This window comes from Patiria miniata, unplaced genomic scaffold (assembly GCF_015706575.1).
Source record: "Patiria miniata isolate m_02_andy unplaced genomic scaffold, ASM1570657v1 HiC_scaffold_5, whole genome shotgun sequence".
Classification (NCBI taxonomy): Eukaryota; Metazoa; Echinodermata; class Asteroidea; order Valvatida; family Asterinidae; genus Patiria; species Patiria miniata.
In genome coordinates this window covers 13,163,768-13,191,183 of record NW_024037072.1, presented here as the reverse complement: position 1 = coordinate 13,191,183, position 27,416 = coordinate 13,163,768, and the positions used below count along the sequence as shown (strand labels likewise).

The 27,416-nt window shown below is 40.5% G+C and overlaps 1 protein-coding gene across 1 annotated transcript; it reads left to right on the top strand.

The window, feature by feature from the left end:
• Positions 1-867: 867 nt before the first annotated feature.
• LOC119740760 (stAR-related lipid transfer protein 5-like) lies at positions 868-21,579 on the top strand. The gene is made up of 5 exons (XM_038216170.1): positions 868-1,530; positions 5,470-5,519; positions 9,574-9,706; positions 11,163-11,377; positions 16,581-21,579. Exons 1-5 carry the CDS (start codon positions 1,276-1,278, stop codon positions 16,726-16,728), a joined length of 801 nt encoding a protein of 266 aa, XP_038072098.1. The 5' UTR covers positions 868-1,275; the 3' UTR covers positions 16,729-21,579.
• The last annotated feature ends 5,837 nt before the right edge of the window (positions 21,580-27,416 follow it).

Below are 27,416 nucleotides of genomic sequence, written 5' to 3'. Positions count from 1 at the left end.
AGAAAGATTGTAAAACAATTGTTCAGGAAATTCAATGCTGTGATCGGGACCAGAGGGAAAATAGACCACAGAGGATGTATAAGTATCAGGGGATCCAGCTTTGTCTCAAGGGGGTGGGGTCAAGAAAGGCTGGCAGGCATGTGCATTTGCTACGTTTTTGTCCGCACGATTTTCCTATTTTTGCGGCCTGGGAGTGGTGGTTTAGACCGCCTACCCCCCCCCCCCTTAGATCCGCCAGTTAGTAATATACTTTTTCGACATAAAACTTGACGTTATAGGCCTATGGTCTTTGCTATGATCTGTTTGGGGCCCCGTTCAGTAATAATTCGAGCCGAGCCTTTAAAGCTCCTTTATCAGCTCGGGGACAATCTGCACAGAACATACGGTATGAGGTCGAAGGGAACGCCCCCTTAATACTTTCGACTATCCACAAAAAGGGATTGATCAATAAGGCTCATCAATATTGATGGCTGAACTAAGAGAACTCACAAAAGCAGGATTCGGACCTACAACCTCTAGGATACCGCATCAGCGCTCTATCCAGAGGTCGCAGGTACAAACCCGCAAATTAGTCCGCCTACCCCGCCCCCCCCCCCCCAGTAACCCCCACCCCCCAAAAAAAACTATACCCACTTAGAAGAACAGCATTCCCCACCTTCGAAAATAATCTGGCATTACCGCGCTTGACCATGACGTCGCAGGGTCAATGCCTAGTAATATTGGCCATAGACTATTCACTGGGTCATAATTTACTGCACTGTCAGTTGAGTGGTCAGCCAGACAAGGGGTGATCTGGTTTCTAAGTGGCATGATTGGAATGTGCGACCACTGGACATCTAACTGTCGAGGGTCACAACCTTGGCTGAACTGACCACACTACACTGTCGACTGCATGCAACTTGAGAGAGAAGTGGACCCAACAGCGTTCACGGAGCTTTTGCACAGAGTGTAATAACTGAACACTCGAATGTTCCACCGCTGGCTCGCTAACACTGTTGACGTCGCCAGTTTGTTAGATATCTGCAGGTGTCGAGACGATATTGTTATCTGATCCAACGCACTTACCAACACATCAGACATTTCCGGAACTCTCACCCAACCTCAATCTCGCTCCAGACACATTATTGTGGTATCGTATGTTATCCGCCCTCCTCGTGTCTGCAGCTGCTCGCGCACCGCGTCGTGCGGTAGAAGTTCTCACGCGCTCTCTCGACCAATCGTACAATCGATCTTCGCCCATAAATCGCGCTTATTGGTGCATTGTCTGCATAAATTATGCTCAGATATTTGGCGCCGGTGACATTAGGTGTCTGCGCCGTCAGTGCGGGCATTCTTAGTGGGAAACCAGCGGCGAGTAGAATCAGTGTGTCGTCTGCCGTTAGGAGGCTGTTGGTCGCAGCAAATTGCCACGCTGGTGGTACTGGAATCTCCTCCTTTGGAAGCATGGATTATAAGGAAGAAGCTGAACGTATGTCACAGCGGGTGTTTGAATTATACAGTGACAGTGACTGGAAGGTTGCCAAAACTTCGGTAAGTAGCAAGACATCACATTACTCGTTTTGTAAACAAATGTTGTTTTTAATCATTACCTTGATATTATGCAAAACCGTTTGGTGCTGAAAAGTTGAGTGTGTGTTGTGATTTTGCATGTGTTTTGAGTGTAGAAACAAAAGATTGTTGTAAAGTTTCGGTGAGCCAGTCGTACCAGTGGTCAGTACACTTAATGCATTGCAGATTTTCTAAACAGGGAGCTATGGAGGACAATTGAAGCAAGCTTGAGGTTTAAGAGCAAAGAAATCCTTGCTCTATGCATTCTATGCTTGACTTGAGGATACTGCAGCTCTGGCCTGACACAATTGTGACACCAAGGTCACTGATGTGACCCGTGCCAGATTTGCTTATTCTTTGGCAGTGTGGTTATCTAAGATGTACCCGTAGATTTATAAATGTCTCGCACTTCTGAACAAACTATTTTGTGACTTTGTTTACAGAAAAATTGCTGGTACGATTGTAGTATGAACTATTTCATTGGTGTATGTAATTTGATTTGTGACGCCATGCAGATGTATAAAAAATCTTCTTTTTTTTTAGAAATTACGTACATGGATCATTTTTTAGTACAAGTATATGTTTTTTGTTTTTAAATTCAACTCACTAATGCTCTTGGTGCATTTGCATCTTATCATCTTTCCTCGACCACACAAGAGATGGTCACGTGATGAAGACAATGGTAAATTGGCAGAATTACTTTAATCCCCGAAAAAACGGTTAACTTTCATCCCCGAAATACAAGTTCATGGTCACGATCTTACACAATGGAGAAGTGGCACATTTGACATTTGGGACCCAATTCTCTGATGGCTTCTGCTTGACTCATTACTTCCTGTTTTCTCACAGTCTGTCTGTGCAGTAGTCTGGTTATCGACGCTTACATCATGTACATGTACATATCCTCCCACTTACAAAGACAGCAATAGTCATTGTTTCTCAAACCGTAGCTTCATGCTCAAACACAGACCGGATGCCCATGCAACAGTCACAACATTGCGATATGATAAAGATCAACCCAAGATACTTGTGTCAAAGTTCCACGTTCATTGAACCCTACAGCTTGTTTAAAAATAGAAGTAGGGTGTGATGTTAAAACATCCGGTGTAAAGTATTAGTTTGCATTTTTGGTCGTTTGGTATACGTGTGAAACATGGAAGAAACCAGATATGAAGTCAGTAACATTAGTTAATATCAGCTACTTTGTTGACATTTTGACCAATTAAGCTTTTGTTTTCAGAATATCTGTATTTCAGAATCTTTACACTTTTTACTCGATTTCTTCACCTATTGTTGGAAAAATTGACGATCATCGTGCCAGGGCCCGAGTTCAATTCAGAAAGGGCTCCGTGGTTCTTTCATGTTTGACAAAAAGATTGTTGCACAAAGTTTGACAAAAGATTGTGGGGCAGAGTTTGACATAACAAGGCATCACCTTACACCCCGGCGGAAAATGTGGTTAAGGGGGAAAAACCAACATGGACTGTACCAAAAAGAAAACCTCTGACACTTGAAAACAACATGCTCCCAGGGTGTTCGTACTTTTCGTACCCCTTCGCTGGTATGAACAAATCGTCACGGTTGACATAACTTGCTTCAATCGCGAAGTCTGGTAGGATTTGTCAAGCACAATAATAAGTACAAGCTCTTTTATGTTATTCCAATCCACCCCTGCCCATGTGGTTTACTCACTTCTTTAATTTCGGGATTACCTGTTAGTACACGCGGGGAGGGCAGAGGTGGAGGCATTGCACCCCTGTTTGGTGGCTTTGGGGGTATTGTTGAAACCCCTCTGGAATGTTTGCCAAAATGGCCTCCTCCTGCTCGGAATTTGGGTCACCGCAAATTGGTTCTTTATAATCCGTGTGTCGACCGCAGTTGCACCCACGGGGGATACAGTTTCGCGTGTGTTTTGTGGGCAGACGGGGTAGTCCTGGGTGCAGAGATTAAAACACGAATATTGTACCTCTCCGTGATGATTGATTGGTGTTTTTTGGACTAGTGACCTGGGGGTGTCGTTACACCTGTTGCACATGTAATCTGTTTTCTTACTGGTATTATATGTTCATTCACAGAGAGCGAGAGACTGGATGTAGTATAGTAGAATATCACGAATCATGAAATTGAATATGACAACTTCATGCCTAAAATTTTAAACTGTTTAGTGTTTACAGAAAGGTATGGATTTTTTTTAAAGGCATATAGAATCATTTGCATTTACTTCAACAGTAACCTACAGGGATGTGAAATCTTTCCCTCACTTGATGTGTATTAAAGTAAAGGAGATTTCCAAAGTTCAGCTTCTTTTACACCTTTTTCAGCTGTTTTCAGCTATTTTTATCAGTGGTCACTCACACCCCTGAACCTACTGAATTATTATCAAAAAAAGTAAAAACTTACTTGGATGAAAGATCGTACTGGTGCTAAACACCCCGTCTGGTTTGATGTCATTTAATGGAAAAAATCAAAAAATGTTGGTGATTTCCAGCGGTCAGTCAATTGACTAATTTTTGGAAATAAAGAGTGCTATGAGCGAAATTATGATCGTGTTTTCTGATTCAAAGGTTGTGCATTGTTTTTCACTGTTTTCTCGAAAAGTGTAATATCTACTGAGCTGAACCTTCAAGAGGTTAGGTTGCGACTATAATTATATTTTGGGGGTTTGGGTACTATTTTACTTGCACAAATGAAACGGGCAAAAGGCATGAACAGCAAATGATCCTATTTTTTGCTTGAAATTATGAAAATGAATTACGTGCTCACTTTGGTTGTTGACAAAAATGTTACTTTCTCCACTTGTCAAGAAATAAAATATAGTAAATTTCATGTCACCTTTATAATTACTGCAGCGATCAGTCCCAGTATTTGTGAAATACTAGTGATATTTTGCTCAACATTTACATGTATATAGCTCACTCTTGTGATATTTTTTTTCTGAATGATCTTGCCAACTGTCAGGATATTCCCATTGAGTCTACACAGGTGAGTGACCTGGATAATATCTTACACCTGTAGGTTTGGCCTGGTCTGTCCATTGATTGGTTAACGTTGAACAGGTGTATTTCAGCTGTGGGACTAATTGGAATGTCAAACTTAACCTGCCGTCTGACTGTTCAGAAGACAAACTGGAGACGTACGCCAGCTTGTATGTGTCTGAGTGTGTTGTTGCATGTACACGTGCACCATGTAAATGTACGTCGTGGTTGATTGCCTTGTCTGTTTTGAGTTAATGTTCAATATTCGGGATTGTAAAATGCCGCACAGATAAATATGCTTGCAAACCGAGTGTGCGTGTGTGTGTTTGTGGTTATGACATAAAACTGCCACTTCCTTTGTTTGCAGATTTTCTTTCTTATGTATTTGGTCAAATTTGCTAATGAACCGGTCAGGTGTGACCGTATATTCATCCGTTATTGTCTCACTTTGATTAATTGCTCTGGTAAAACTCCCACCCTCACCCGCCTCCGCTCAATACCACTAAAAGCAACAATAAATTCACTGTCATCGCTACAACGCCCACATGTATCCGTTAGGTTAGGAAGACAACCCGATAAAGAATGACAAATTTTTGTTTGGAAAACATTTTCCAACTATACATTGTACCGGATTGACATGTGCATGCTGCTTATTTTCGTGTTTGTTTCCTTGATTCTTAAATTTACTTTGAGTGATATTTAAATTTAATATATCAGTGTGGTGCTGTACTATCGTTTGGATTCGAGTGTTTCCTAAAAGATCTTGTAACATTTAAAGCAGGGTGTTTTGGGGTTTAAACTATAGGTCTTTCATTTTAGATTTAAATGAACTGTTGCTTTATGAAGTTTTTCTTATACGTGTATTGACATATAAATGTTACGATTGTGGTACCGTTATTAGCTTAAAAGCTTAACTTTTGCTTCACACTTTTTTCCCCATCACTAGAAAGACATCCGAGTTCTGTACAAGAAATCCGCTGAATTTGACGGCTATGTGTAAGTATCAAGGCTTACCTTTTGAAATTGTAAACCAACTGATAAAATTATGTTTCTCTAAATCAAAGACTGCAGGGCTTGAATCGTTGCGGGGACCCACATTTCAATAACGAAATTATCACATAATGCGTTTGATTAACTTTTTGGGGCTTAAAAAAAACCCCCATTTTTAAGCTCTTGCATGAGCTTCTACATGTCACCTGGTGGTCGGTCTGTTTGTCTGTCTGTCTGTCTGTTGTCTGTCTGTCCCGAAAATTGAACAAAAGTGTGGTATTCCATAATTATGTGCTATCAGCGTCGCATTTTTCGGCGCCATTTTAAGCTCTGGTAGGGATCATTTTAATCGATTTCATGCAAGACTTTCATGCAAGACTTCTTGCAACACGGCCAGAACTTATTGTGCACTTGTGCTGAACAGCATCTTCCTCGAACGAGTTGGGCATCCATTTTGTGTAGTGGTTGGACGGTATCCAGAAGGAGGAAATGATCAGGAAATGTCCTCAAAAGGTGGGCGGGTGCGATTTTTAAGCTCTGGCAGGAGCCTCTACATGTCATTTGGTGGTCAGTCGGTCGTATGGTCTGTCAGTCTGTCCCGAAAATTAACCAAAAGTATGATGTTCCATATGTACCATCGGCGTCGCATTTTTCGCCAGAGCTTATTGTACACTAGCTCTTGTTTAGTCTGAATTTATGATGTAGGGGCCTAATGAAAGTTTCCTCGTGCCGAATTTACGGAGGTTGTCATTGCACGCTCATTCCTACACAGTCATCATCCGCATCCCCATCCTCATCAAAGTCATCATGTGACATCATTCATTGTCGTCATCGTAAAGAGCAATGTCCTCACTCACACTCAGACATAACAGTCACTAATTACCCATCAGACAAGAGCCAGACAAAACCATTGATCCGGAACAGAAAAAAGCAGAGCACATGATTGCGTTGGCGTAGCCATTGAAACCATGTTACTTATTAGAGAGAAAGGAAATACGAAGGGCCGTTGAAATGGATGCTTTCTGATCGGTGACGCATGTGCATATACATGTATACCCAAGGTGTTCAACAAACACGTAATGTTCAAGTTCTCCGTGCGTGCCTTAACAGCATCATCTTCGAAATTTCGGGGGAATTCGACTTTCGTTGACGATTGGAGCTCCCCCCTGTTTGCAGCAGCTTAATTATTATTCGTTTTTTATGGAAATTAACCTTTCGATTTAAAAAAAAAATGAGAATGTTTTTTATTGTAAATTTGGATAATTTATAGTTTCTGAAAGCAGATGACACCTTATTTTCAGATGAATTCTACTGCAAAGGAAAACGAATATATCGTTTGTATTTGTTACACCAAATAATTGATTTTGCGTTTACAAATTTGCCTGAAGTGTAGGCCTGTACATGCTTTGCCAGTGGCGATACAATATTCTGTCTTGCTATATTCTCGAGGAAAATTCGGCTTTCGAAATCGCCCTTCAACCGTGTGTACAAGTCTCGCAATTCCCTCCCGTTGATACGATAATGAAGACATTACATACCCTCCTTGATTCTCGTCAGACCATTCGACTGTACGTTGATTCAAGTAATTCCACGTGGTCCTAAAGTCTGGCAGAAAAATTCCACAATAACTCAATCACAGCGATCTCACCCAGACATATATTTTTCCCTTCATTTTTCAAACCTTCGAGTTTTTTTCTTCCCCATTTTGTACGAGGCGTAGTTTCTGTTTGAGCCTCAGCTCTGTCAGCAGGGTGGAATATTTTCTCGACGCGTGTCCAGCAGTGGTTGGCGTAGTTAGGCCAAATGGTCTTGGGAATTTTAAAGTAAATTCCCGGCGACAGTCTACCCGAAAGCACTCGGTGAAAGAGTATCATGTTCGGTCTGAAATAATCCATGGCCTTGTCGCCGAATCACGCTACTGAGAGAACAAAATAACGGCCTGAATTTTCAGCCTGTCTTCGTACATCTCAAATCGTTTTTGCGAATACAAATGTGTTAAGTAACTATTGTACTAAGTTTCAGTGCAGTCAGGCGAATCGTCTGCGAATCGAACTATTCCTAATGCCCAGCTCCTTATTGGCCACGATGTTAATGAGTAAACATTGGCCATGACATTAATGAGTAAACGCCCCAGCACATTGTCCCTGACTCATTTCATCTGAATGGCTTTGTTGTATATTCAGCTGGTACACAATCAAGCTCAAAAATTTCATTGAATAAATCCTAATGCCAAACAGATGAATAAGGATAACTTTTGTATGTTTGGTAAACGTGAGATCATTAGGCAATTTAAAACATGTTTAACTTCAATGGTTACCGAGGTAAAGATTGCGGGATTTAAATCGGTTTTCCCTAGCAAATCCAAGTAATGAAACGATCCATACAATGTCATGTACTTTTCCTTTTCATTCGTAGGTCATTCACCCGTAGACTTAGGCCCTATAAAATTACGTCAAACCATTTCGGTTGGGCCATTGGGCACCCTCAAGCCTTTGCCCCACCCCGAAAATCCAAGACCCAACATAAAAGAAGTACCCGCTTGAAGCAGTGGTATCGTGTATTACGTGTCCCTCGTGTGGTCTATCCATGTCATAATGACATGGTTTAGTCATGAGCGTTTCAGCCCGAGGCGATGATTTTACCGGTAATTCCTCGGGGTGTTGGGCCGGGTATTTGAGCCAGTCTCCCGCCAGTCTGCTTGACGACGGCAGCCTTGGCCTGACCTTGGTCCGATCGAGGCTGTGGAGGTCACTGTCAAAACTGCAAGAGGCCCATGGGAAATATATCGATTCTGCTTGTAATCGATCAATTTGCAGCATTTTAGTACACTGTTTTTAATTACCAATGGGTCGGAAATCAAAAGCCTTGCATTTTTGGCAGTTTTATTTTCATCTCAATATGAACAAAAATGCAGCAAAATGAATACTGACTGAAATTCACTGAATGGATCTGTTATGTTTAAATAAAAAAAATAATGCAGAGGGTCTGTCAATATAAAGGACTTAGAGCGAGAATGGAACCAACAATTTCACTGTCTTAAAAATAAAGAAAAACAGTGTAGCTACATACCATAAAATGAATACCCATGGTGAAAAATGTTTCCCGAATTGTAAGCTTCCAAACTTGAAGTGTTCAATGCCCATTTTAAAGCAGTTGACAGCAACGCTCATTGCGAATCGCTGTCAAATTCTTGGAGGGACTATATAACTCTGAGGAAAACTTGTGGTGGATTTTTCGTTGAAAAATGTCAGCAAAATGTGTCGTAAATTAGTTTGCAAGAGTCAGAGACAGGTAGCGGTGAGTGACCGTTAATACATGGCCAAGAGTGAAATGCGACGACATGAATTTAATTTCCTTCATTCAAATAGCTAACTATCGTATTACATTTTTGTGACAATTATTTTACCCAATGTTGGTCAACATACTAACTAACTATACCCTCTTGGGCAAATTCTTCCCAAAAAGTTGGTTGATTTTTACCCATATTACGCAACAATTAATGAGGTAACTTCATACCAACGTCAGGCACATACCATTGCCAAATAGTGAACTTTTTCCCAACTTTGCTTTTAGAGTGTCACCTCTCGAAAAATGCCTGGAAATTCAATGTGACTTGTCTAGTTCAGAACAGAAATAGGCCTAATTGATTCAACATACCACTGAAATAAATACAAATCCAACTGCCCATGACATACATGTTATGGCAGCTGTTCGCGTTTCTGGGTCCCGGTGAGCCTGCTTTTCCACTTTCTGTTACTTTGTTAACGATTATGATTAATCGCCTGCAATTAAACTCAAATTCTTAAAGGTCGTCAACATTTTTGGTGTGCCTGTTTTGGTTCCCCTAACGGTAATGTGTGTCTGTCTGTCGGGATGGCAGGACACATCAAAGACACCGTACTGAAAATACCTCGTCCTCTGGTCTTTAGAGGATACCGTCGTCTACTAAATCTTTCACCCATTACCAGTTATCTTCCGGTGATTCACCTAAACAGTCTTAAATCAAAAACTTGGCATCTCTCAGCGTCTAAGCTCCGATTTCTCGTTTTGGTAACGACAGATACAGAGCCGAGTGCACGCTGGACTCGTCTCCCGAGAGAATCCTGGAGTACATCCTCCCGTCACCGAAGGGACTCCGGGGAAAATGGGACAAGAATGTCAAAGAATCCGAGGTCATTGAACACATCAATAAGGTAATGTTAGGGCGTCCTCTCGGGATTGACCTTTGACCTTGAAAAATTTACTGAAATTAGTCTGGTTCCTTGTATCATTAATCTTCAGCACTTGGTCAGGGTCAAGGTTCGCCGAGAAATACAATCGATAGGAGCATGTGATTTGGTTATTTTACAAAAAGGCAGATATTAAGAGATAAATATTTCATTCAAAAACAGACCCGGTAAACAGTGTTAAATCGCGCAGGCTTAAAACGCTGCCTTCGCAGCATTTCCAATATCCCTTGTTTTAAAATTGGAAATTTTTAGCTCACATCTTGGTGAAAATACTGCTTTCTGTAACTCTAAACGGACATTGAACTCCCATTTATGAGCTGTTGTATTTGTAACAACAAAAAACATCATCCTCTTTGTATCTCACGACTAAATTTAAAAATCAATCGACAAAAAAAAATCTCTCATGTTTCCACGCAAAAAAGGAAAGGAATATAAACAACACCAAAAGGTTCCAGAACTTCACCTCACCTCTCCACATGCACCGGTTTTTTTTTTCAATTATTAAATATAAAATAAAATTACTTCCTCTAGAAAGAAGTTCAGCTGACCCCTTTTGGATGCTGGTTTTAAGTCGATGACTCACATATGTAGCAGCATGGAGGGCGTAATCCTGTTAGACGTGCCAAAAGCCCGTCAATTAGCAGGTTAGACTAATTTGTGCTTGTCGCGTGTGCCGTGCAACCATCACTAATTGTGATGCATACACACACCATTACATATTAGGCGACCTTGGGCTGCTTGCATGTCACGGGCAAGGGGTGGGTTAATATAGCACAGAGCAAGCGCTGCGACACACACACAGAGTAAGATGATTTAAATTTCAAAAGTGAATCGGAAACGAGCGTCTGGGTATAACCTTGGCCTTTATCGAGTAATGATAATCAAAAATAATTATTAAAATTAGGCAAAGCGCTAAATTCGTGTGGTGAAAGTGCTCTTATGGGCGCTTTTTAGACTACAAGACCAGAAAGTGGAAGTGAAAAACAGAAAGCGAAATTAATGAGTACACAATAAACGAGAATATGCGAGCAAAATGTAACATAAACCAATTTCATTTACAAGTACATGATTGTACTTATAATATATTATTGATGTGTGGAATTTTGCCACAATTCAAAATACGTCGGATTGCATACCCAACGGTAAAACCGTTAACATTGACTTATGGCTAACTTAAATATTATCTTTGTAAAATTCAACTGAATAACTATAATTCAATAAGTTGGTCATTTATGTGAGATATAAGAAAAAACAGGTTGCCACATAATCACTGAAGTGAACTAAAATATATGTAAATAATGTAAATTATTGCGCTTGACATTAATTTGGGCCGGCACTGAAAAGCACATTGCATTAGTCGCCAAAATATTTTTCAAATCTTCAGACTATTTTTTTTTCCTCAAATGTTTATCAATTTCAGGATCTAATCGTCGCGAGATCCGCTACACATAGCGCGGCTATGGGGCTGATATCGTCTCGAGATTTCCTCGATTTGATCTACGTGAAGCGGTACCCGACCAACAACATGGTGTGCACTCACTCCAAGAGTATCAAGCGTAAGGATTGCGCATCACGTGACGGCTTCATACGGGGTACCAACTATCATGGCGGCACATTCTGTATACCCGTGGAGGGGTAAGTTAATATCGAGGGGAAAATACCTCATTAAGACCTTTATCATGCTGCCACCATTTCAGTCATGTTCCCTGTATCCAATAACAGTACTGAATGATAATGGTTTTTTGTACAAAAAGGAACCAGAATATTTTTCCCTCCAGCCTCGCTTTGGTTACGTTAATTTGAATGGGGGAAAATCAAGATGGCCGCAACATGATAGTGGTCTATAAGAAGCCTAGGTGGCTTTGTTCACCAACTGTAGATGGTCAAATTATAGCAAAATAAGGAAAAGGGGTGATTTATTTCAATGTTGGTGCACTGTTATAAAATTGCTTTGTCCTATGCAACGGTTTATAGTAGTTTTTCTGTCAAAAGAACACCTAAAATCCCAGCAGAAACTGTGTTACCGACATTTCTGTGGTTGTACATTCTAGGCGATGTATATTATTAACATTGATTTTGTCGTTGAGTTATGTAACTAATTGTCAAATTCTCTGTGATATCTTGCAACGTATTAACTTCATTAGAAGAGAATGTTCTCTCTGAATCGGAGCTCGTCCCTACTTCCAGTCATTGCCAGTCGAATGAACTGACTTTGGAAATGACGCAGTAAAACACTGCAGTGATAATGGGCAACGTCACCATACGCTGCAGCTTTAAAAGATATGTCGGTTCCTATACCTGATCACGTGACCTTAGCACAATATGCCGCGAGCTACATGGATATGCATACCGGATGATGCAGACCGAGTCGTTAATGTTGTCACATTATAGCTGGAGGGAAGAGCTCGAGACATAACACTGAATGTCACGCAAACACGGTCCATCATCCGTGGAGAATCAGACTAAAAGGGGAAGCAGATTGAAAGGAATAAAGGAACACAACCATTAATAATTAATATACCAAGGCCATATAATTCATAACTATGAGTAATGGAAAGTGTCATTCTGTCTCTGGCAAAGGCTGTATATATCAATAATTGATCAAAGGGATAATTTATTACTAAACCTTCTGGATGATTTTTCAGGGGAATAAAGGAAAGTGTGGGTTGCCTACTTTCGTTTCAACAAATGACCTTGATTAAAAGTAATCCTACTCGCTATGATTTCTGGTCTAGATCCAGACAAATCATCTTATTGCTTTTCCAGCTTGAAAGTTGAATAAATGGTACAAAGATTGGTTTGGGCAAACATCGTTAAGGTTCTGTCTCGTATCAGCCTCGAGGATAATTACATTGGACTTGATGAATCATCGCTCATATGGACGAGCTTTGAAATGTCGCATAATTAAAGGGAAAATACAACATTTGCAAACATCAAAAAATAAAACTACCAAATCATTTTGAAATACCTTGCTGGACTGTTAGTGAATGACAGTGTAAAGCATCCTGTAAAATCATGGCACCTGGTATACTGTCATTTTCAAGAAAAGTGGTATTTTTGTATCAATTTCCAACGCTGATCGGCCGATCAGCGTTGGAAAGAAACTGGCTTTTTTTCAAATACTGGCCCCAGTTGACCATCGCACTTGTTTGCAATCGATTACACACCTATGAACGGGTTCAAGCCAGCTAGACTGGTTCCCTGACCTTACAATTCCCCAATATATGTAAACTGCTCTGTTTCTTCTTAAATGGAGTCAGGGAACCAGACTACAGGAAAATGATTGTTTTTCTTGGTTTTTATAGCATTTTCGAACCCAAAACCTCAAAAAAGTCAGTGTAACTATATTTGTTATATATTTCCAACCCCCCAATTTCATCCATTTCTGAAAATTACAGCAAAAGCAAATGATGTATATTCCCTTTAACAATGAGAACGTGTTACATCTTGTGCGCCTTAGCAAGCCAAACTACATCAAACATTCATGTCTCCCAAACACTGCAGCTGAATGTTGTATAAGATGAGCCGCATCGGGTGTCATTAGCCCCAGGTTGTTGTTCCTTTGGTGTTTACTCGAGGACCAAGACTTGCAATATTGCCTGTAATTTATCTCGGCTGCATGTTCGATACGGTATGACAGGTATATTAGACGCTGCGGGTTAAGAAGTTAACATTTAACCCGTTGTAATAACGCAATGGATCGGGTGTCGTGCTGTGGTGCTGAGGCAGAGGGGAAATCGCCTCAAGCTTGTCAGTGCATCTCGAGATCTGGATAAGGAATGATTAGGTAATGCAGACGGCTGAAAGAGTCTTGTGGAAATGAACATGTCAAATCGAGACAGTTTTCGAAGAATTGGGAAACTTGCAGTTATAAGGGGTGATGAGAAATGGAGCAAAGCCTCTTCAGGTGCTAGCTGTTGGCTATGATATAAATAGCACCATAGACTGTGGAGTTACCCACGTTAGATTAGATTTTGGCTATTCCAACAGCATCATAGACTTCTATGGAGGTACCCACGTTGTGCTATCTATTGGCTACCAGTATATAGCACCATAGATTAGATTTTGGCTATTCCAATAGCACCATAGACCTCTATAGATGTACCCACGTTGTTCTAGCTATTGTCTACTAATAGCACCATAGACCTCTATGGAGGTACCCACGTTGTGCTAGCTATTGGCTACCAGTAGCATCATAGATTAGCTTCTGGCCATTGCAATAGCACCATAGTCTATATGAAGGTACCCACGTTGTGCTATAGCTTCTGGCTGCCGATAGCACCATAGACCTCTATGGACATATCAACGTTGTGCTAGCTAATAGCTACCAGTACTTTTGTGCTATGGAGGTACCAACGTTGAGCTAGCTTGCGGCCGGCTACCAACATGGCACAAACATAGACCTCTATGCAGGTTCCCACGTTGTGCTAGATATTGGCTAACAGTACTGTGTTACCATAGACTTTTATGGAGGTACCAACGTTGGGCTAGCTTCCGGCTACATATAGCACCATAGACCTCTATGGGGGTACCCACATTGTGCTAGCTATTGGCTACCAGTACTGTATTACTATTGAGGTGCCCACGTTGTGCTACCTAGTGGCTACCAGTACCCATGTTGGTACTATCATCATATGTCACTGAATTTCGATAGGCATACATGCTGAGTCACGGTGCTGTCCATTCTCTGTAGAGGTGTTGTAAACTAGAAAAGTATAGTCCCCATTCTCTATAGGTATGGTATACCATAGCTATTATATCCGCTCCTAATAGGTACATGTATGGTATCGTTTTGATAGATATGGTTCCCATTTACGATAGCTGTGGCGCCTATTATATCCGCTCCTTATAGGTACATGTATGGTATCGTTTTGATAGATATGGTTCCCATTTACGATAGCTGTGGCGCCTATTATATCCGCTCCTAATAGGTACATGTATGGTATCGTTTTGATAGATATGGTTCCCATTTGCGATAGCTGTGGCGCCTATTATATCCGCTCCTAATAGGTACATGTATGGTATCGTTTTGATAGATATGGTTCCCATTTGCGATAGCTGTGGCGCCCATTATACCCAGCATCCTGAACCCTCAAAATATATTACTCTGAAAAATTAAAAGAAAAACTATACGCTACGCGTACGCTAACCATAATGTAATATGGGTTGGTCTCTATTGTCCTGAATTCATTAAAATACTACATACTCATGTGACGGATTTAGGTGGATTAAAAGCTGGGGTTTTAATGTCCCTTAATTTCGCAAATGTTTTCAGAACACATGTTGTTTTAGGTCCTTTACCCCCTCTTTGCCGACATCTTCTGTCATCCCATGGATCTTGTGCTGTCCGAACCGACAGCAGACCAACCACACTCGTAGCCCCTAGACAAATATTATCGCAATCCACTGAGCGCTAAATTAGATCACTTTGCCTGAGGTGATATCATCCAGGATGGAGCCGTCAGCGGACCGCAGATGGTCGGAGTATACCGTCTCAAGTTGTCCATTGACGGCGGACAGTCAATGAACGTCTGCGCTGCAAGTAATTGCTCCGTGCTCTCTTCCCACTGACCTTGCAATTAAGAGGGTAGTGGCCATAATTCCAGTCGATTGTTTTCTTAAGTACGACGTTGATCATCTTGTAATTTGCTCGAATGATTCACCCTTGATGGTGGACTGAGACGGGCGTTTACACTACATGGAGCGCTCACATAATATAGGTCTCAATGACCCGCTAGTTTGTGACTGAATTATTTCCGAATGAATGTGTGCTTTTTGGTTATTTATTTTTTTAAAAATATTTTCCTACCAAAAGACTGACACGTCATTAGGTCATTCATGTGTTAAATTTTACAAAGCAAATATTCGATCACTACGTTCATGCCATACAACGTATTTCTGAACACTCTGACCAACAACTTGAAAAACATACAAGTCATGTTGTATATATTTGAGATGCAGGCGATTTTCCGCGAAATGTCCACGTAACAATACCTTAAAGTGTAGAGATATGCACATGTTCTAACGCTCCTAGGTTTATCAGATATCTAGATATGATTATAATGGAGACAAGCTAGCACGGTCTTACATGACGTTCCCACGGGCAATCCTGTTTGACACATTTTACAGAAATCCAATAAACTCTAATAAATAGTTTATAACAATTTCCAGTGTTGGGTTTCTTCTGCCTCATTGCGATCGAGTTGTCTGCTGTGAGTGTTGAATAACGACTGACGCCCTCGTTAAAACGCGCACTTCCGGGAAACGGGCGCAAGATGGAGACGCGACGATACTTGGTGGAAACTGGAAACCCCGATTGTTTCGAGCTATGTCTCCAAACCTGCTGACTGCACTCGGAAAACATTAATTGATTAAATGTCTGGATGGGTTAGAGTTCGTCTATGTGGAGCCAGTCACCATGGATTACTCCAACACCCCCTGTGGGGAGTCAGGGGAACATAATACGTGTGATTCTGATGTACCTGTAATAAATGGTTGTAAACCGCAAATCAGTGTCGACGGAAGTTGTTGGAACGATTGTGAAGCACAGAAGCAGTCAATCAATTATTATTCATAAAAAGAAAACCGGTTGAACTCGACTGTCCAGTGATAGAAGTCTGTCAGTAATGCATTTGGAATTACATGTATTTATAAATTTGGCTGGAAATATTGGACTTGATTGCGTCAACTCAGTTTATCGCTTACGGAACCATTCATTTTCGTGATTAAAGGTCAAGTAAGATCATTCTACATCAGTGATGTTGCATCTGTTGTTCCTGTGAAATTAAGCCATATTCAGTAAATCGGTGAATTTTTTTTCTTTGGTTATTTTTTGCAGGGAGAGCACCAGGACCCGAGTGATCAACATGGTCCAATCCGATCTTGGTGGGATGCTGCCCAAGACTCTGGTAGATTCAGCGCTGCCCAGCAACCTCATCGACTTCTTCGTGGATCTAGATAACGCCCTCAAGTCAAATATAGAATAAGAACCAGGCAGATGTTTACGATGGGATGGGGGATTTGGAAGGGTTTATAAACAAAAAAAAAACAGTCTTTCGCTGGTTACCCTGTTAAATGTTGTTATTGCGCGAATTCAAAACGCGAGGCTGGCGACCAGCCAAATTAACCATTTTCTACTTAGGCCTATATCAGATCCAGCTACATTGTAATGTGTATTTAAAGAGCGTTCTAGGTTTGACTGGTTACCCATATTGATTGGTATCAGAACCAATCTTCTGCTTGAAGACAGGTCTTAGATGTTTGTTCGATCTCTTGAAGCGTCACTCTGGACGATTATATACGATTCCAGTCTAAATAAAATGATTTATGTAGTGTGTAGGCCTAGAGTTCGGGGAGGTAATCCCAAGTATAGCCAAGTCTTACGGATAATAAGCTTAATTTGATTTTCAAGGGGAATATTAGAGTGAGTCTGAAAGACGATGCTCGTTGGGGCTTTTTGAAAGCAATGTTGTGATTCGATGTTGGTAAGATTTCTGCTGCATGTGAAAATGGCGCGCTTTTATTGTGTCATTCATTGGTATAACTTAAAGTACTTTTACGGTATTTTGGCATATGGCGAAAGCTATATGACTTAATATATCTTGTCGTCAAACCTGGAAAATTGCATGCACTTTGTGAATTCATATACAATGTTTCTATTTAAAAAAATATATCCATAAATAAATATTCATAGCAAATCCTCCTTTATAAAAAAAATAATCTTGCATTAAGGTCAGAGGTCAACGACTTGCACAACCCAAACTGTTATTACTGTTGTTAACTAGAGGTTCATTGTATCAGCATGCTGTCCGTGTTTTTCATCAGGGTTTTGAATCAAGACCTGCCAAGATAGGCTGGATTGGATTGGCTGGGAGCAATTAAGGAGATTGCGGGATGGATACCCGTATGTCGTCAGGTTAGCGATCCGGTGATTAGGGTAAGCTAGTCTTGACTCGAGCAGCGATGAAAATGTCGGTAGCATCATAGACATCTATAATGAAAGATTGATGGGTAGTGCCAGGCAGATCCCGTGCAACTGCTCAAATATAATCACTTATGTCTGTATTTTGTGGCTGGGTAGATGTGAAGTTGGAAGTCCGTACCCCTAATTAAAGTTGAAGATGAGAGATGTGAAATAATGTGTTGGGTTGGAGACTAGCTCCAGGCATAGGGCTTGACCGTACAATGACATTTGCAAACTTCGTCGCATGATGCAAGTTACCAACTGAAAGAAGTTCACGAGAGAGAAAAAAAAATATTCGAAGTATGTCTGGTGGAGAGTTTATCCTTGGTTGCCCTGCCGCCACGCGTGTTTATAGGCTGTGGTTCGCGTGCTTCGTGCTCCACGTGGTACGGCAGCCAGCTCGGCAGGAGCAAAATTGATCGGCGGCTGGGGCACTGAGTGGTCGACAACCGTTCCGATGAAGTGAGACTTACCCCAGCAATCGGATATGACGCGTGCCACGAGCTAAGACGTAAGAACACACTGCGATGCACGTAGGGGGAGTTGTATTGTCGAGGAGTGTTTGGGTTTTTTAGACGCTCGTCTTCACCTTGTACTTGGACTGTCCGGTGTATTATCGGTGACGCCCGCTAGCGACGTATGACGAAGCATTGCGGCGGCGGAGAGATAGATCCTGAACACGGCGTGGCTGGCATCGAGGGCTTGCGAGACCATCAAAACCTCTCTACATCATTTTAATTCATTTCCAACGGGCCCTCTGGGGCCCCCATTTCATCCTGACCATCCATTTCATCCGTGTTTCGTACCCGCTATTTTTTCAAGTGTCCAGCAGTCAATTAGAATGACCGAACTGAACTCAAAACTGTTCATTTAATCCTAGAATACGAATATCTCTTGCTTGCATTTATAAACGCATGCATAAAGCGAAAACCATTTGACTTTTTCATGCGCAATTATTTCTCCATTATTCCCTCGCTGAATGTCGACATAATCGTAGTTAGATGAAAGAGTGGTCATGGTCGGGACAGCGACCAGACAACACGTCATCCCATTAAAATTGATTTCATTCTCTGAGCAGTATTGATTTCGTCGCTCACAATCTGCCACGATTGCATCACAAAGATTTGGACACTGAATGCCAGAGGTTGTCAAGCTGCGATGTTGGTCTCAGACCAACTTCGAGAGTAATTAATTTGTTATTGATGCAGAGATTGGCATTTTTGACGCCAAGCTGTAGAATAGATCCCAACATGTACATTTTTCAAATGGATGCCCAAATACGACTTTTTGAAAGTCTGAAAAATGTAAAGGAAGGCTGCATGTCTGGCGCCACCACGAGTTTCAAACTTCAACCATTGTGGATTGAGATTTAAAATGGCGTCATTATGAGGTCCTTGGATATTAGATGCAGACCAGTAAATATATTCCTGTAGGCACCAATGATAAATACCACAAACTTGACTGGGGGAAAAAAATCTCACAGGTGATCAAAACATGCATCAAAATAATGAAAGCTTGATTTCGCCTTCGCTCGTACCCCCGCCCTGCAAACAGGGTTGAGAGGGGGGGGTACGAGCGAAGATTTCGCCCTCTTTCACTTTCTGTTCAGTTCTTGGGTGTTCTAACTGATGATTTTTCTCATCAAAGATGAACACACCCAAAAGCAGTACTGAAGACCATCGCCATTTTGAACAGCGACCCCTCCACTCCATTGCAACATAGTGCAACTTTCTGGTCAAATTTCAACCCAAAGTTAACAGAAACTTCACAGACCGGTTCACAGCTTGGACCTTCATTTCTACCAACCCTCGAGCAGGTACCACAAAACCCCTCTTAACAGAAGAAATGACAGTATACAAATCGTGATTTGGCTGGCTTAGGCAATTGTGGGCCTATTTACTGGTTTGCAACCTTAGAATCGGGCAATCGTCTTACGTTGCTCCATCTCCCTTTTAAATGTGATTCACCGGTTTTAAATGTTCTCAAAACAAGCTCTCAGACTGGAGTCTTTCCTAGTCGATCGCCTGATTTCCCAAAAGCAGGCCATATAAGCGGAAGCCGACGCGACAATTTTCAGCGGTAGCCGAACTCGATGCAGTCGGAGACGGGAGGTGAACGAACCCGAACAACGGATCTATAATGATTGATCGTGAGTTGCTCTCGCCTCGTTTACTGGACCCGTCATCACGTTACGGTGCAGGACGATGACTAAGCTTCCCAAACCACGCTGGTCCTAGTCTACACTCAATCTGTGTTAATTGTTTGTGCTGGGGCTCCGGAGGCGATCTTACCGTATTAATACTCGTCTGACAACAGCTTTAGCAAGAGCATCATCCCCTCGGTAGAAGCCCTCAAGACGACTTCATTAATTAACATTCCAACCCTTAGGACCTTCTCTTTTCCCTCTCCGACGGCCGATTGACACGACCCGGCACTGATAATGTTGTGATGATAGCATTTGTCACTTGTCGCATTTTGTACATACATCTTGTAGTATTTTTAGAACTTAGCCATGTTACCAGAACGCACCATGCATGAGACGAATCTGTGACGCTGTGAACATGAATGAGCTGTATGTCTAAGAAGGGAATGTGTACGCGACAATATTGGACCAAAATATTTTTGTATTACCAAAACAGTGCGCAAAATAACGATATTGATGTGAGGTTTGCCATAGGCCCAGTTTTCATTGGTGTTGGTGTTCTTGCAGGGGACTGAACATAAGCATGTAGGTTGGGAAAGGGTGATCTAATCATTAATGTTAATGTAAAGGACCAGAGCGGTTAGGTTGTAATTTATATGCAGAATTCATGTTTTTCTTGTCGCTACTATGCAGTATTGTCTCCGTAAATTTTTACCAAGACTTTGCGCATGATTTTTTTAATCTTCATCTGTCTGGAAAACTGGCTTTCATGTGCCGGATGTCATCACAATTTATGGATAATGTTTATAGTTAAGATTGATTTTTGCGTTCATATGTGAAGTCGTTTTAAAGGCGTTCACATCATTTACCCTTGAGACATGGTTACATCTTGTTTTGTTTATCTTGTCATGTTAACACGCTTTCTTAAAAGGTATTTTAAAAGATGTTTAATGATACCCCAGTAAATTTAGGTTGTAGTGATTAATTCCCCTTTAAGGGGAACATCAAGTTCAAAATGACAAAAGATGCATCCATTTTCGTAGTTTTGTTTAATTATTACATCTGAAAATTCTGTATGTCCAGCTGAAATCTATGCGTAATACTAGATAATAAGGCTCATTGTGTTACAGATACAATATCAGATTTACATTATCAAAACATTTTTTTGATTTTTTTCACAAATAATTCTCCGGTCTGTGTTTTTTTTTTCGTTTTGTTGTTCGTAATTTCCTATAGGCCTAATGAACGATCCATTTTTGCCGTAATTGTATTGAATGTGTAAAGTGAACTTAAAGCAGCTTACTAGTGGCGGAATGCAAGCAAGCCACTATATTTATACTAATATTGCATTAAAATCGATAACTATGTATTGATATTATGAATGTATTAATTAAGCAATATCGCTTGTATTGTGTGTAGTGTATTGTTTCGGAGATTATATTCTATAAGAATTATCTCCAAATAAGAACCACGTAGTGTAATGCGCTGCACTGATAGACAAAAACAATCGCGGCATACCAAATACTTTTAAAATACAAAGTTGTGAAATATTTTTCTTGTGTAATGACGGCTATTGTGCATTTTTTGGAACTGTCTTAAAAGATAGGCACTTATTGGCTGAATGTATTATGATCAAGTGATGCGTACTTTAGACTGGCTAGCTTACTTTATGTAATAAAACTAATTGCTATGGCACTGTCCAGATTAAATGTGGCTTTGTTATGCTAATGAGTTATTGTCTTTTAGTCAGTAGTGTTCATTGTTCTTCCATAGCCCACACCACACGTCTATAGATGTGTATTGATCATTACAACGATCCCGATGCCTTTTTTGTTTTAATGCAAAGACTAATTTGGCGTGGCACGATAATAATGCCAAGATGCTTTAGGGCACCTCCTTGGGTTATTTAGCATCACCAAAATGCAACTTGTAGCTGCTGGAGTACCTTCAGGCACGTACATCCTGAGACAGAAATTAATCTCTAAGATGCAAGCCTTTTGTTCCTCTAGATATTATGATGTGTCATACCTCCACCTGCATGGCACGTCTAAACATAATTCCCTGAGGGGTCTGTCGAGACTGTTTTTAGAACTTCCTCCTTAATCATATCTTGCAGTCATTATGACAGCCTGCATTCTCACCAAATTTGGACGATTCCATTTCACCATCTGTGAATGTTGGTACTGTCGGGAGCATTTTCAGGGACTTGGACTTTACCAGCGTTCTTTGAAGAAACTTCACAGTGTGGGGTCCGCTCATGAGTCCGACGCCTCATAGGTCCGACGCCTCATTAAAGTCCGACCAAATCGCATCCCCCAACCAAATGAAGGTCATAAGTCCGACGCCTCATAGGTCCGACGCCTCATAAGTCCGACGCCATAGCTCCGACGCCTCATAGCTCCGACACCTCGTACGCTTCGTTTTTTCAACGTCGGACTTATGAGGTGTCGGACCTATGGGGTGGAATAAATAAAATGTATGCCTCAAAAGTCCGACGCCTCATAAGTCCGAAACTTCGGACTTATGAGGCGTCGGACTTATGATACGGCCCCTACAGGGTAGGCTTGCTTGGGCGCATTGCGGGATTCGCTCCCACGACATCAAAGGCTTTCGCATACACGTTGTAGCACGTCGATAAATTGTGGAATTGTTTTAAACAATTCAAGATAATTTGTACAGATTTTTCTTATAGGACTCGGACGTGAGTAATAAGACGTCTCAACCATAAAAAAATAAGTTAGGATCAAGTTTTATAAAGGATATACGCTTTTAGGACTGGTTCTAAACTTGGCTGCTGTACAAATAATGTGGTCAATTGAATTTTTACAGCACTACGTTTTTTGGTCGCCATTTGAGATGTTTAATTTGTGCATTGCGTTTCTTATCTCCAATTGTTTCCGATTTATCTCGTTTTTGTTCCTTTTTCAAAACTCGAATGAAATTTCTGAATATATTATTCTCTATAATTTCATATCTGTGATATAGCTTTATATCGAGCTGAAATCGTCTCCGATTCTCCATGATCCAGGCGGGGATTGCATAGGTAATTCAATTTCCGTCAACTCGAGGTGTCCGCAACTCCAATCGATGCCTGCTCGTTTGCTGGAATAACGCTTTCATTAGATCGGACACTGTAAGGACAATCAGAGTATGCGGCTGGGAGATCGAGCCGAGTGTCCTTAGAGACTGTTAGTCATTTTCTGCAAATGTTGTTTCAAGGTTCTCTGCTAATAATACACGCAGACGCGCCTTGCTACTGACATTTCCAATATAGGAATGGTTTGCTAATGTTCTTTTGTGTCCCGGGGGGATTTTTGGTAATTGCAAGTCATTTAGTTTGTCTGATGAGGGTAGTATTCTGAATTATCAGGAAAGGCCGGTTGTATAACTACTCATTTGAAATGAGGGATTTTCCCATGAGGCTGAGAGGCGTAATTTTGTGCCGACAAACGTATAGGTATAGGTCTTTTGTTTGCATAAGAACATTAATTTTTCTGTTGACATCTAGGTAGTAACTGCGAACTTTGATGGATAGGATGGAAGATAGTTTGTTAAATATCGGACAATTTGGCGGTCATTAACATTTACATTTTGATCAGGGGAGGGGGCACAGACCCCTTCATAGGCGTACAATACTCTAGATCCTCAACAAGACACAAATATGCTGTTAAAATAATGTTTTCTATCGACCAGCACGCTAAAGAAAGAACACTTCCTAAATCTAATCCATCTCTAGATGTCGTCATTCAATAATAAACTCCGACGGTTGCACAAAGTCTCAATTTATTATTGTCTTTGACGATACAATCATGAGCATTTCATTACTATCTCATATCGACAGAGGGCGTTATCACTCGAGTCCTATCACTCGGGGCTCGTTCGAATAGCTCACCCGGATCGGCTCGGGTAAAGGCAGACGGGTTAGCCACGAGAGCCGGGCTAATCGAACGCTCAACCGCGGGCCATCGTGATCCTCACGTGACGTCCATAGCCGCGCCCGTAGCCATTGACAACACGTCCGTTTCGGACTGAGTCATCCTTTGAAATTTACCCTTTTTTCCGTCAGTGGCAAAAAGGAACAAAGTCGGACTGGGGAAATGGCCTCTACTAAGTCACAAAGAGCTCAATAAATATTTATGTTTGGACTTCAAATAAAGTTGAGTTTTGGGTCCACTTGAGTTTATACCATGTCTGGCCGCCATTTTGTTCGTTTCCTGGAATGAACATTGCATACGAGTGACATAATTTCGAGCACGGTTAGTGATGGTTGACCCGGGTGAGCACAGAGAATGACGTCAGAGCTAATCGAACGGCACGGACCTTACCCGAGTCGACCCGAGTGAGCTAATCGAACGCACCCTCTGATGAGATCATCAGTATAGGCCCCCTAACACGAAATTTAAATGTTTCTGGACATCTACACCTTCTAATGGACCTTATTCATAAGGAAACCGGGCCATTTTCAATCGTGTCACTTGAATCTGTTTTGTAAATTGAAAACTGTTAAATGAAATATGTACAACATTGGCTTTTGCTGCAATTTTCAGAAATAAATGGATTTGGAGGAATAGTATGTTAAAGCAAATATTGTTACACTGGCTTATTTCACGTTATGGGTTCGTAGATGCTGGAAACACCAAGAAAACCAATCATGTTCTAACGGTCTGGTTTCCTGACCCCACTTAAGATGAAACGAAGCAATTTATAGACGTTGGGGGATTATAAGGTCAGAGAATCAGTCTAGCTGGCTTGTACCACTTCACAGGTGTGTAATCAATTGCAAAGAAAAAAACGGGATAACTAAAAATTTGGAGCAGTTTTTGAAAAAAAAAATCCACTCTCTCCAACGCTGGTCGGCCGACCAGCATTGGAAATTGATACAAAAATACCAATTTACTTAAAGATGTCAGCACACAAGGAGCCACGATTGTACGGGATGCTTTAGACTGTCATTCCCTAACAGTTCAGTAAAGAATTTCGTGGTAATTTGATCATTTTTTGATGTTTGCAAATGTTGTATATTCCCTTTAAGTATAGGATGGTACCAGACTATTGTATGATTGGGGCGCGTTTCAAGCCTCACTTTTTATTTTTATGGTTTTGAATATGGCTGACAACATTAGGGTATGTTTAATCACAAAACATTAAATTATTTATCAGAGTAGACTGGTCAAGTTATTTTGTAATGAACTTTTTACTTCATTGATTTTATTTCTATTCGCAAGTTCCAAAAAAAAAAGTTTGCCTGGCTTTCAATTTAATATGGCCGACTCGTGAATATAGCCTTTTGGCAGCAACGTATACTTTTCGTCCGTTTTGGTTTGGCAAAGTGTTTACAAGTTTCATTTTTACCTTTGACATAAATTTGTTGAATCCTTCTGCGAAAAGCCATGCAATTTAAAGATAAAATGTGGGCACGCTATTAACAGGGTGACCGTAAGGTCATGACTAAATTCTGCTAAATGCACTTCAAAAATCTGTCAGATTTGTCAAAAATCTGCCAAATTCCCCAGAATTACTCACATGCTGATGATGTAAAATTGCCTTAACTAATGTTCAAATTATATTTTAAACAATCTATAACCACATAAAGATAATATGAAATTGGGTAAATTTCAGGCAAAACGCGGTTGCGTCACGACAAAATCTGGTTCCCAGTGAACCTCAGCACCTAGATCAGACAACTGTCCTATTTTGCAAGGGTTTGTTTGGAAAGATTGAAGCTTTTGTAAACAAATGTACAATTTTTTTTGCAAATTTGCTGTTTTTCTGTCAAATAACCATTTTTGCAGAATTCTGCCAGGAATCTGCCAAAAAAAATCCATTCTGTCAAATTTTCTGACGAACTCGTTTTTTAACCAAAAATCTGTCAAAGTTAGCCGAAAATCGGCTAAAATGGTCACTATGGCTATCAATTATATCACGAAGGACCCCCCCCCCCCCGGCCTTGGCGAAGCATATTGTGCTAGCTATTGTTCGGATAAATCCTTCACTGGACTGTTGCTTTTGCACAATAGAGTGCACCCTGGTCTCGCCCTTGCATGGAAGCTTGTTGTGTCCGATTCGTCAATATGCTCATGGGTAAAAGTGTCCACTAATTTCTCAAACCCAAATAGGTAAGGTAATTCTGTCGGAAACTCAATAACAAAAACTTGAATTGTGAAGAAGGTAATAATTTAAAGAACAAAAGAACTGTATAATTTTAATAAGCAAATTAAATGATGAATTATTAACAATATTTATAAATACCCGAGTTAAATTAGAGAGATCTTCCACAATATCAGTGATCTCAATAAACCCAAGAATGATCCACAAGTTTTAAAGAATTCCTCGCAAAAACAATCAAGCGATTTAAGTTTAGCAAATTCAAACTTAGACAAATTTGTTTCTCGTAAGTTGATTTAAATATATATTTTGTATTCCTATAACAGTTGGTTTGATACGTTTAAATCAAATTTTAATTTAATTTTATCAATTTAATTATTTGTACAAGGCCCTTGAGAAAAGCATGTGTTTGTTTTTAAATGAAGCCACCCTCGCAAAATAAAACGCAAATAAATAAATAACGAAATAAATAGATTCAAAGCAAATAGGTAGCGAGGTAACAAAATATGCAAATTTTGCACTTTGCTGGAGGCCATGTATCTCTTCGCTTCGGTTGGAGAATGGAAAAGTTTGTCTCTAAAACAATGACATGTTCTCCCTCACCGGTCATATTTTAATAAAATTATTAAATTGACGGGTTATAAGTGAGTCACTTGTCGCCGCTGTATGCTTATTTTATGGTAATTAAATACCGAGTGTAAGGTGTCAAGGGTTCTCTGTAAATTACACATCAGATCCATCTGCTAAATATAAAAAAAAGTATCGATGAATGCGTAAGGTTACCTTGAGTTCTCTCATTTACGCTTCGTACGGAGTTTTATGATAATACAAAATAGTTATTCAACTGGGAACATTAGGTCGATCTTTCGATGAGCTGTTAACAATGCCATGGTATAGTACCCCCAGATGATCATCGGATCAGTTGAATGAAAGGAATCATAAACGAACTAGGCTTATTAATTAGTTGGAGGACTTGTTCCTTTTTATCGAGAAATCATCTCTCATAATCACCTTCTGCCTTAATTTCAACAAACGGTTTTTCTTATGTGTAAGTCACAAACAGTTAAGTATTGTGTAATGATTGGACGTTTTTATGAACACTCGCAGGTCTTATTTTTAGGACTCTTATTATTAAAAAAACAACAACAACAACAACAACACCACGGAATTCAAATGAAGGTGAGACTTTGGAAATTATCCGACGACTCATTGTGACATTGTAATTAAAACAACAAAATGAGAGTATTTGATATGTGAAATGAGCGAGATAACGAAAATATCATGTATATTCGAAACGTTTGTGACATTGTCAGTTGTAGCATGTCGCACTGTCACATGTCACCTTGTCACACGTCACAATCCACGACGCTGATTCTGTTAAAACTAAAATGAAAAGGTAAAAACGTTTAAAATCGACATTTTAAGGAACCGACTTAATTTCTAAATCAAATATATTTTATACT

What these genes read in the sequence shown, in the direction of transcription:
- LOC119740760 (XM_038216170.1), top strand. Translation starts at nt 1,276, where the DNA reads ATGCTCAGATATTTGGCGCCGGTGACATTAGGTGTCTGCGCCGTCAGT. An exon ending in GGAAGGTTGCCAAAACTTCG is followed by an intron (nt 1,531 to 5,469) that starts GTAAGTAGCAAG and finishes CCCCATCACTAG; the next exon opens with AAAGACATCCGAGTTCTGTA. An exon ending in TTCTGTATACCCGTGGAGGG is followed by an intron (nt 11,378 to 16,580) that starts GTAAGTTAATAT and finishes TATTTTTTGCAG; the next exon opens with GGAGAGCACCAGGACCCGAG.